Genomic DNA, 12,226 nt, shown 5'->3' on the forward strand with positions numbered 1-12,226 from the left:
TGAATGGCTTTTTCGGAGGGGTGGTGGTGGTAGGTAGTGGGGTCAGGACCCTGGCCTTGTCGTTGAAGTACTGGGGCAGGTTCCTGGGGACCCCACCATAGCTATAGGCTCGGTTTGAACTGAGCTGCAAGAGGAGCCAGCTGCAGCCAAGGCAGCAGGGAGCCCTCAGTTCTCACAGCCCCAGCTAATCCTCTCTTGGAGCTCTGTTTAACCAAGCTGCAAGAGGAGCCAGCCCCAGCTGAGGTGTGGGAAGCTCTCAGCTTCTACCACCCTGGCCAACCCACGGCTGACTTCTCTTGCAGCTCAGTTGAAATGGAGCTGCAAGAGGAGGCAGCCCCAGCCAAGGCAGCAGGGAGGTCTCAGGTCCTGTCACCCTCACTGATCCTCTCATGCAGCTCACTTGAAACCAGGGATGTCAACCCATAAGTTCCTCTAGGTTCCTTTGAAATATGCAGAGCAAAACATTGAAAAGAAAATGCAGAATTGGTTTTCCATTCCCAGTCAATCCATTCCGTATTTTCTTTGCTACTTTTTTTTGTTCTGCAATGTATTTCGATGAAGCCCATGCAAGTCAGTTGGTTTAAACCAGGCTGCAGGAGAAGCCAGTCACCCAGAAACTGAGCTGGCAAAGGCTGTCTTCTGCAGCCACTTTAAAGTTTAAACAGACTGCAAAGTCTGACAAACAGCTTCAGAGGCTGGAGCAATCTGCTTCTGCCTCTTGCTGTTTTTGAATCTACCAGTAATTCCCAAACATATCCAGAATTTTCTCAGGATTTTTTCCCCTGGTTTTCCTAAGAAAACCCAGATACATTTGAAATGCTGAAATATACCTGAAATCATGGATTTTCTGGGTGTATTTTCAGTTCAGATAGATCCAAATGGACACCTCTAGTCTTGTGGATGATCTTTATTTAAAGCTAGACTAGACAGTCATTTGATACTGTTAAATGTGTCAGTCACCTTTGGCACGTCTGGCGACTCCATTCTTATCCATTTGTTGGAATATGGCGTTAATGTTAACAGAGTAACCCTTGGGTAGTTTTGGACTTTTCTGTCTGACCAGACACAGGAATTCCACTGGAGGAGTAGAAGGAACAGCTTGATGGGATTTGTCCTGTGGAGTTCTATTCTCTCACCCATGCTCCTTTTATTTATAAAATAGGAGTAAGGCCCGTTGTGGAAAAAAAAAATACAACAGGCTCTAGGAGGAGGCTCTGGGCAAGTACCTGCCACCCTTGCTGTCTTCCCACCCACCCAAGTGAAGGCATCAACCTCCCCCCACTTCAAGGGGAGCTTATCTCTGCTGTCTAGAGAGTTGTAAATCGGAGTGATCTCCAGTGGTTCCCTAGGAGGAAATGGCATTGTACCTGTCAGAGGTTCCACCCCTCCTCAAACCCCACACCTTAAATATCCAGGAATTCCCTAACCTGGAGTTGCCAACTTATCTCCTTCCTGTCAAGTCTGCTGTATTTTGATCAATTTATTTTCTGACTCTGGTTCTGAACTAAAGGAGTCTGGGTAGCTCACACTGAACACCGAATGCTGCTAGCTAACTTTCCTCTCCCCCCCCCCTCCTCGTAGTTATGCCTTTGTTGTGTAGCCTGCTTTGAAATGCTGATATGTGAACAAGATTGTGGAGCCTTCTCAGGCCGGGTGTCTGTGGGAGTGCGAAGCGCCAAGGCCTCGGCTTGGGAATGAGGGAGTAACATCCTAGTGCGAAAATATACTGCATAGAGTGCCCCGCCCGTAGGAATCCTTTGATCTATACCTTAAATGCTTGGTTAATGTCTATGTACCTCAGTCCTTCAATCTCTATCATGGTCTTCAGTTCTGCTTTCAATAAACTAGCAACTTTGTTTTAACCAAAGACTCGTTATTGAATCCAGCCGACTTGACACTTCCCTTTTTCTGCCCCTCTGACTTCAGCTTTCCATCTCCTTTCCCCTCCCTGTGGCTTCTACATAGGCTGTTTTTCTCCACAGTGGAGGGTGGGGAACCAAAGAAGCTTACATAATTTTTTTCTGCCCCCTTTGATCTGAACAACAACCCTATGAGGCAGATTAGGCTGGAAGTCTGTGACTGGTCTGAAATCAGTCAGTAAGCTTCCACAGCAAGGACCTGGGTCCAGCAGATCCCACTCTGAAGCCCTAACTCCTATGCCCTCCTCAGCCACTGCCAGTCTGAGAAGACAATACTGACTTTGATGGACCAAAGGTCTGATTCAGTATAAGGCAGCTTCATATGTTCATATGTTCAAAGTCCACCACAGAATCTCCAGGAATTTCCCATCAACATGGAAAGGCACCACTGAAGGCCTCTGGGCGAGTGTCTGCCACCCTTGCTTTCTTCCCACCCACCCAAGTGAAGGCATTCACTCCCCCCCCCCACCTCAAGGTGAGCTGATCTCTGGCATCTGGAGAGCAGTGATCTCCAGCCCTCACCTGGAGACTGGCAACAGTGTTCCCAGGAGGAAATTGTTGGTTTGATGTCTATGGCATTGTACCTCTCTGAGGTCCCACCCCTCCTCAAACCCTTCCCTTTCCAGGCCTGGCCCTTTAAATCTCCAGAAATTTCCTAAGCTGGAGTTGGGAAATTTATCTCCTTTCCTTTATCTGCCCCTCTGACTTCAGCTTTCCATCACCTTTGCCCTCCCTGCAGCCTCTATGTAGGAAAATTAGTCATTCTTCACAGGGGGGGGGGGGGGACCAAAGCAGTTTACAGCATTTCTTTCCCCCCATGTGATCTGAACAACAACCCTGTGAGGCAGGCTAGGCTGGAAGTCTGTGATTGGTCTGAAATCAGTCAGTTTCCACAGCGAGGACCTGGGTCCAGCAGACCCCACTGAAGCCCTAACTGCTATGCCCTCCTCAAACTCCACCACAGAATCTCCAGGAATTTCTCACCAACCTGGAACTGGCAGCCGTAGTCAGCACTGGGCCCAATGAGTTCTGCCTCAGAGACCTGTAGTGGGACTTTTCAGACCAACAGTCTAACTCTGACAGACAGTCATCAGCCATTACATCAGCTTACAGCATTCCCCTCTCCTCTCCCCCCTTTGATCTGAACAACAACAATCCCATGAGGCAGGTTAGGCTGGTTCGAAATCACCCAGTCAGCTTCTAAGGCTCTCACCTGGAGATTGGCAACAGTGGTTCCCCAGGAGGAAAGGCCTCCCTCAGAGGGCTTAGGAATTTCTGACCAGTGTGGAAATGTATCACTAAAGGCCTCTGTGTGAGTGCTCCCCTTAGCCTTGTGTCTTCTCACCCACCCAAGTGAAGGCATTCAGTCCCCCCTCCCAAAGGGGAGCTGATCTCCACCATCTGGAGAGCAGTTGTAACTCTGAGTGATCTCCATCCCTCACCTGGAGATTGGCAACAGGAGGAAAGGCCTCTCCCTCAGAATCCATTCTGTCATATGAGCCCACTGTAGCCTAATTGGAATAGAAAGAGTGAATGAACATTCTTTTTGCCTCAGTTGAGAAAGAACCCTACTGTTTTCTCATGAGGAGTCTGGGGGGCCAGGCTCCACAATTTTTTCCCCTGTTTTACACCCTCGCACCTCCTTGCCTGCTCTCAGTCCTGGACTTCCTACAACAGGCCGGGCCCTGAGGAGAGGCCATGCTGATCAGTAAGCCCCCTGTCAGCAGAGAACTGTCTCTCTCGAAGGTAAGTGGGCTTATGCTGGAGTTATTGCCTGATGGGGCTGGCGGTGGGCAGGGAGAGCAGAATCAGCCAATGGCACAGCAGAGACAGTGTGAACCAATCCTGTGCAAGCCACATCTAACGAATGAAAATCCTCAGAATTGCCACCACGGTTGGGCTTTTATTTATATAACTGATAAGGCCACCAAATGAGATCATCTGGACCTGGACCTTTGGGGCTGGATCATCTGGACCTTTGGGGCTGAGTGTCCTGATGCTCTCAACATGCAAGTATCGTGAGATCTCCTTACCAGTGTGAATGAGACTTCATGGCAAGTAAAGCAGGAAGTAGCAGATGGAAAACCTACTTTAGGAATATAATACCATTGAGAAATAGCGGCCATTGCTTGGAGGTCAAAATTAAAATAAGGGTTTTTAAGTGTTCGGGACATTAAAAATTGTTGGAATTAATTGAGAAGAAGACAAGTACTATTGGACATATTATTTGTGTGGATTTTAGGCGTTTTTAAAAAATGTAAGGAGCAGCAAAAAGTTGCGACCACCATTTTGAAAGATTTAAAAACTTTAAATATAAATAGCTTGGTTTTGGGAGCTCTGAGGACAGCGAAATTAGGCTTGTTATAAAGGGCAAGTCCTATTCTTTTGAATCTGATCGTTGAATTTGAAATTGGTGAGGTCCAAATTTTTGCTGTTTTTTAAATGTCAGAACACAAGCAACCCACCCCGTACAAGGGCTACTTCTTTGGAAAAAATGCAGGACCAATTAGAAGCAATGGAGGCCAGAATGATGAGAGGTATGAGAGAGATGATAAATGAATCCAAAAAAGAAATTATTGAAGAGATTAAAAAAGATAAGGAAGATCTCAGAAAGGAAACAGGAAACATCTAAGAAAGTGCAGGAGGTAGAAGGCAGAATGAAAGTATATGTCCTTAGATTTGACCTTCTCCTCTTCTGACATTTTCAGAGCTAGGCGGTCCACTAAGCTTGGGAGTCAAGACCCCAGTAACTCAAGCAACGCAACGCAAACAGTCCACTTAATAAATGGCGGTTTATTTCATCACTGATACTGGTAGCAAAAGGGTTTTGCTAAGACTGGCGGGCCAAGCCAGTAACCCCCTTATATATGCTTAGGATAACGGTTACATTTTCAAGCAAACGGCAGGAAGCAAAGCGCAGACAAACTCAACCCCTCCCCAGCTGTCCAGTCTCTTCTCAAAACAGGTGCTCACTATCAATAGTCCGTCCTTGGAGTTTCCCTGGTAACTTCTCAGGCCGGCAGAAAGGAATCTTGATGCTTGTTACCTAGATAAGAAAGTGAGAGCAGTGACCCAAAAGCACAGCGTAGCAAGCAAATTGATTTTGAAGCACAATTCATGGCAAGGCACTTGACATTGGGGAGCAGAAGCTTGAATATTGTCATCCACAGGGTCCTGAGAAACTTCCTTCAAGCTTCGTAGAGGCTGTGGAAGGAGCCCTTGTTCTGATGATTCAGAATCAGTATCTATGGGAAGATTTTGGAACTGATTGCTTAGCAGCAGAGACTTGGAATGTCTCCTGATTGTCCTGCTCCTTGTGGGTTACATTTTTCCATGCACCCTCCTCCTGTGTTGGGTTTCCTTCCGTTTGCTGAGATACCTTTTCCTTTTCCTCCTGCTGTCCTCTCAAGAGCACTTCATTAATGTGTTTAATCTGTTCATATTTTAAAAGCTCTTTGTAAACTCTTGAGCTCTAATTTAAACCATGTAATCTACCTTAAGTCTCAGTGAGAAAGGTGGACTATAAGTAAATCAATAAAATATAAAACTTAGTAAAGGAATGAGATGAACTGATGTTCAGTTCTTTATTATTATGGTCATCTGACCAACATATAATCAGTTTTACAGTTTACACAATAAACAACATTTATGCAATAAAACATAATCTAATAAAATTTAAACCTGGTTACAATACAGTTTCTGTAGCCTAAGTATAAACGCGCAAAATTTGGCTACTTGGTATGTAATCCTCAGGTTCTCATCACATAAAAGATAATCAAACTGATGTAAAAGGAAGTTATGGTGGTATAGCCAAAGTAATTAACATTTTTGATTGGATCCTGTTTTGAACCGGACTGTCTTTTTAAGATTCTCCCTCACCAACCTTTATGTTGTGTATCCATCAGACATGATGGATTAACTGTGTAATCCTAAACAGTTAAGCACTTTTTAATCCATACTAGAGAAGAATGTAAGCCGCTTTGGGTCACCATTGGTGAGGAAGACAATATAAATACATATATATATATATATATACTGTCTGTACTGAACAAACACTTCAATTGTTTCATTTTTAAAAAATCACCAGAAATCAGCAGAAAGGCAAAAGAAAGAAAACACTGGAATGCAATGGACTGCTAACATTTGGATTCTCTGACTGAACAAATCATAGAATAAAGTTAGAGACCAACAAAGTTGTATTCAAGGTATAAGCTTTCGTAAGTACTGTTCCTCCAGATCAATGGTACAGCCATGGGCATCTGCATAGTCCCACAATAGGCCAACATCTTTATGGCTGACTTGTCAAGCATCGATGCTTCCCAATAATCAGTCTTTTGTTATTGAATCAAAAGTTGCTTTATTGTAGAAACTCCATAGCTTTGCCAAGGACAGAATCCTTGGAAGTAATGATGTATATAGACTTACATAGTTACTTTATAGGATAGCTTCAAAGGATAACATACAGATGCAATTTGAGTCATGGGTTCAAAGGTTACTACAAAGTATCTCTTCTATTACTAAGGAATGTAGGTTATTAAAAACATCTCCCTTTCTCACACTTTCTCTGAGAGTAGATAAGACCTGTCTGTGTGAATCTGGGGGAGAGGCACATCGCACTGTTACCAGCAAGGCTAACCTAAATATCCTTGGGCCGGATGGATTTATTACTGCCCTTAGGTTGTAAAAGAGGGGGCAGCAGGAGAGATTGGTGTTCTGCTCTTTGTCTGGTGGACCATCATGGCACTCAGAAATATGCATTCTTGACAACACTTCCTAAACTCTCACCCACTCATTCTGCTCCTATAACTATATTTTCATTGATGACATTTTTATTGTCTGGACACATGGAAAAGAAACTCCCCCGAACATATTCCACCAGGCATTCAATGACTTTCACCCCACCATCAATTTGACAATGAACCAATCTGCAAGAAATACATTTTCTGGACACTACTATAAAAATACACAATGGACACATAGACACCACATTATACCTGAAACCTACTGACTGACAAACATACCTACATGCCTCCAGCCACCATCCTGTACATACCAAATGATCTATTCTATACAATCAGGCTCTACGCTACAGCCGCATCTGCTCCAATCCTACAGACAGAGATTCCCACCCAAGGGATCTACAACAAACCTTTTTGCAACTAAAGTATCCACCTGATTAAGTCAGGAAATGGATTAACAAAGCCGGAATGATATTCAGAGAAAACCTTGTACAAGACAGACCCGAAAAAGACAATAATAGAACACCACTAGTGGTCACATACTCAAAACAGTTCAACACACAATCAGTTATTTACAACCTCTACTGGATAACGACATCTCTCACAGGTATTGAGGGGCAAACCTCTTCTTGCACACAGACAACCCCCAAATCTGAAACAACTCCTCATCCACAATAATGCAACATCTGATTTGAACATGGACACTAGTACCAGAGCTTGCAATAAACCCAGATGCCAACTTTGCTGCCACATACACCCAGGCAACACAGTCACTGGACCCAACAACATCAGTTACACCATCTCAGGCTCATTCACTTGCTGATCTTCTAACATTAGATATGCCATTAAATGCCAACAATGTTCTTCATTTCTCTACATAGGACAAACAGGACAAACCCTACAACAAAGGATAAATGGACACAAATCTGACATCAGGAATCACAAGACTGAGAAACAATGGGTGACCTCCCAAAACATACAGAGGGTGACTTCAAAGTAGCTGTTGAATTACAAGTTATTACCAAACTTGGAACAAACACCCTTCCAGAACTTAGCAGGGTTATTGGTTTCTTATCTCATTACAAATACTACACTCATTCTTACCAAGGACTATACATCCTCTGGTATTTTTATGCATTCCTCCCTCTCTCTCTTCCCCTCTCTTTTTTTTCCGCTTTTGAATAATAATGGAATATTGTTTGTAATGAATGCAATATATAGGTATATTTTTTTTTCAGAGACAACACCTCTAAAAACAACATATTGGTATAATATTTAGAACAAATATTGATTGTTCTCTTCATGCTTGAGATTGTTACCTTCATGTTTGAGGGGAAGAAGAAAGGCATCATAAAGTTAACTTTCCCCTAGGGGCCAAATTCTTGCCTGCAGCACTAAGGCTGCATACTGCAAAGACCAGGGGCCAGTTGCTCTATGGCGCTGAAATTGGCCCTTATTCAACCACCAAGCCGTTGGAGATAGTACAAACCAAACTCTTGCGCAAGCTTCTGTCTGTCCCCAGTTGTGTGCCAAACACTGCTATCAGGTTGGAATCTGGCGTCCCAAGCATCGAGACGTCTATGTGGTTAAACACCCTTTGTTACTTTTTGAGGGTTCTCTCAAAGCCAGGTGGCCTTCCCCATCTGATTTTTTTCGACTCTTTTGTGGGAACTTGGGAAAAAAGGTGTTTAGATCATTTTAGACTCTGTGATCTCTCCCCTGAGTCCCTAGCAATGATGGAACTGAGGGATGCGAAAGAATTTTTGCGCCTGAGGTTGGTTGAGCTGGAACTGAGATCTGCTAGAGCTAGTCTTTCTGCGCACATTTTCTTAGGGAAGCAAGCTGAAGTACTGTCCCCAGCCAGGTATCTTTTCAACATCACTATCCCAAAATATCGGATAGCTTTCTCAAAAGCTCGACTCAACGCACTTTTCTCTTCGGTGCTTTTGGGACGTTACGCTGGGTACCCATATCTGGAAAGATTGTGCCCCTGTAATTGCAATGAGGTCGAAACAACTCTCCACATCGTTTTGCGGTGCCCAATTTACAATGACTTGAGGGCAAGATTAATCTCTCCAATTCTCGGGTCCTTGGCGGGCAGGCCGGAGGATAAGCAGATTGCCTTCCTCCTGTCTGACACTCACTCTGATGTTTCAACTAAGATTGCCCGTTTCTGTTATGTTGCTCAGTTGGAAAGGAGGGAAATTGAGAATGTAAATCTTGGCTATGAGTTTTAACAATATGTGTAATAGTTGGCGTGAGGAACTCTGTGTAAGAGGTGATGGGTTTGTTTTTATGATTTTGTTTCTGTTTGTATTAAGCTGGTCGGATGACCGTGAATAAAAGTACTACTACTACTACTAACTTTCCCACAATTAGAAAAGATTCTCTTACACACTTATCTCCTATTTTTACATATTTAGTGCTTCAAGTGTTGTTTCCCTTAATTGGATCCGTACACTCGGCTTGTTGCTCCTGCTTTGTCTCAAAATGTCTACATCAGGGGCATCAAACTCATTTGTTATGAGGGCCGGATCTGATGCAAATGGGACCCTGTTGGGCCAGGCCATGTGTGTCATAAAATGTAATGCCACGTAGCAGAGATACAAACTTTATAAAGGATGCAAACAGAAAGATTTTTTAAAAGCTTAAAATAAAATATGGTTAAAACATTAGCACTCATTGGTCTTAAAGGAGCTCTGGCTCTTCCCGTCCTTCCCTAGGGGACCAGGAGGGGAAGGAGCCTCAGCCAATAGAAGGAAGAGAGTAGCTGTCAGAACTTGTAACTTTTGCTTTATGTGCCTTAGCCAAACCGACTCCATGCTGTACCTTAGTAATAACATAGAGTGCCTGACCACTGCAATTAACCCTGGCCCCTGTGCTATGCCAAATATTTAGGGCAATAGGGCAGGCGACAGATAGTCTCTGCTTAACATCCACAGGTGCCCTTTGAAGACAGGCCGTTTGGCCTTCACAACAGGGGAGCATCCTCCCTTCTGATAACGGAGTCTGGGAAGAAGGAATGCTTGTTTGAAACCGTGTGAATGATTGCTTTATTGTGCTTTACTGATGGCATAAAATGTAACCAACTGCCAGGAGTTGGCATTACTGTTATTTAGTCGCTCTAGTACTGTAGTTCTTCAATAAAGATCCTAACTTGTAACAAGTATTGGACTCGTCTGAAGTTCGTCCAAGTTCTGACAGTAGCGATTGAGATAGCGTGGCAAAGAAAGTTATCCCTCCCCCCCTTCCTGCCCAATGGAGGAGACTCAGCCAATTGAGAAAATAGAGGCTTTGCTCTGCTGCATCTGTGTGATTGAGCAAGCCTGGTAAAGCAACCTGTGATTAAGAAGGAAGGAAAAGAAAGGGACAAGGAAGCAGATGACAGCCAGGTGCTCAAGGGCCTGATAGGAGCCATCCAGGGGCCTGATTCGGCTCCCAGGCCACATGTTTGCCACCCCTGGTCTATATTATGTTATATGCTATTTTTTCCTCAACCCTGTCTATACATTGGAATCATTTTGTCCCATTTCATTGGGTAGGAAGAAGTGTGTGTACACATGAAAGAGTATTCCTTGAATGAAACTTTGTTGGTCTTAAAGTTGGTACTGGACTCTAACTTTATTCTGTTGTTACAGATCAACACAGTTACCCACCTGGATGAAAAAAATCATAGCAATTTCAGCATAAATGACTAGTGTTAGGTGAATCATGCACAGACATTGATCTTCTTAAGATACTTTCAGAGGGGAGCCATGTTGGTCTGTGGGAGGACAGTTTGATTTGAGTCCCGTAGCACCTTACACTCTGAAACTCATGTTAGTATCTAAGATGCTCCTCGACGCAACTCTAACTGATCTCTTTAAACATCAGTTAAAGCTTAGAGGGTTTAAAACTAAACTGAAAAGCTTCATGGAACATGTCTGGTATAGGCAAGTTACTTCATGAATAAGAAAAAGCTGCATATGGAACTTTAAAGTCTTTTGGACAGCTACAGAATTAGATGCTCAAATGTCAGCTCTCTTATAGCTCAACTGCTCCATATATCCCCCTGCCATTTGTTCTGTATCCTGTATCTATCAAGTTCAGTGTTACATGTTAACATAATAAGAGTTGTCATGTGAACAATTTACAACAAAAACACAGCAGTTTTATAACATTATGCTATATAATATGAAACAGAATTATTGTGCAGTTATTGTGAAAAAATAGTTGAAGAGAACAAGGTTTAGAAGCCTTGGCTGCAAACCTGTCCTTTCCCCCTTTAATTGGAAGTTTCAGGATTCATTAAAATCCATTGTGAAAGGGCAAACCATTTAATCAGGCAGTGTGTCTGTGGTCAGTGCTTTTAATTGGCTGCTGGACTGAATGGCATTTTTCTTTCTTCTTGGAACTGATTAACAAACTCTTCTCTGGTGATAACAGAGGAATGGTGGTAACGGTCCCGGGAGGCAAAATCTGTATTCTCTTCAGTGAGCTGAGTGGTCTCCATGCCAACTGTTGCAAAGGACGGTGTCACAACAAACCGCTCCTCCAAGGATGGCCTTCCCCTAAAAGACAAAAGAACACGGAACCTTTAGATGCCCCACTGTTTCCCAATACATTTGCTGCTGAGCTCTGATCTGTGTAAACAAAACAAAATAGAAAAGGAAGCTGCACAACTATATACAAAGACACAGCACTTCAAGAAAGAATACAATTTCTTTTCTTATGACTCTAGAGTTTGACCAAACTTCATCAAAGACTTTTATACTAGATTTTACTTTTAATTGCTGGTAAATGGTTTCTTCTCCACACATACACTTTTCTATCCCAGTTATTTCTAAATGGCTTCAAAACTTTCCAGTCCTATAAAACCAGGTGAGCATTTATTTTTACTTTTATTTACACTTTTTGGCTGAAAGAATAAAGAGATTTAAAATTATTCCTGTACCTCCTTCTTGGCATTTTCTAAAGTTAGCAGGCAACAATCCAAAGAGTGGAGAAAAAAGAATCCATAAAGCTTATTATGCATTTACAGGGTTTTCCTACTGAATGAAAAAAGGCACTAAGCACTGCTTCAATACAGTTTTTAATGAGACCTCCTTATTTTGAGCGCAAGCTGAATATATTTAGAACCAATCTCATCTGCATTCACAAGTATTTTGCAGCATCATTCTTACCCAGGTATCCCTTGCTAGTGTGGAGAAAATCGTCCATTAAAGCCTTGAATAGCTGCAAAGATGTTCAACTTGGCAGCTGGTTTCTAGCAGAGGGTAAAACAAAAACAAAAAACAGCTCTTCCACTGAAGCCTTTCCATCTAAAATAAATTGTCAGCGTTGCCAGCACAGCAAAGCCAGTGGTCCCACGTTCTTCAAGCACAGTTGCTGGAATCAATATTAGCAGGGAGCTTCTGCAGTCTGGATCTAGTTATCTTCAAGTAGAGCATTGATGTTGGGGTCATGATACAGGATAGGTGGAGATGGGGCTGATTTATTCGTTATCAGTGATGCCAGTCAGTACATGTGATACTCATGTCAGTATCTTATCTGACAGCACTCCAGGTTCTTTCAGTTTGCTAGCTGGGT

At 43.1% G+C, this 12,226-nt stretch overlaps 1 protein-coding gene across 1 annotated transcript in view; it reads right to left on the reverse strand.

The window, feature by feature from the left end:
• Window positions 1-10,870: 10,870 nt before the first annotated feature.
• The window catches only part of SLC12A8 (solute carrier family 12 member 8), a 216,331-nt gene continuing 214,975 nt past the window's right edge, over window positions 10,871-12,226 (reverse strand). The window contains exon 15 of the mRNA XM_060262801.1: window positions 10,871-11,208. Coding sequence (XP_060118784.1) covers window positions 11,007-11,208 — 202 coding nt within the window. The 3' untranslated portion in view covers window positions 10,871-11,006. The remainder of the gene's footprint in view (window positions 11,209-12,226) is intronic.

This window comes from Heteronotia binoei, chromosome 21 (genome assembly GCF_032191835.1).
Source record: "Heteronotia binoei isolate CCM8104 ecotype False Entrance Well chromosome 21, APGP_CSIRO_Hbin_v1, whole genome shotgun sequence".
Classification (NCBI taxonomy): domain Eukaryota; kingdom Metazoa; phylum Chordata; class Lepidosauria; order Squamata; family Gekkonidae; genus Heteronotia; species Heteronotia binoei.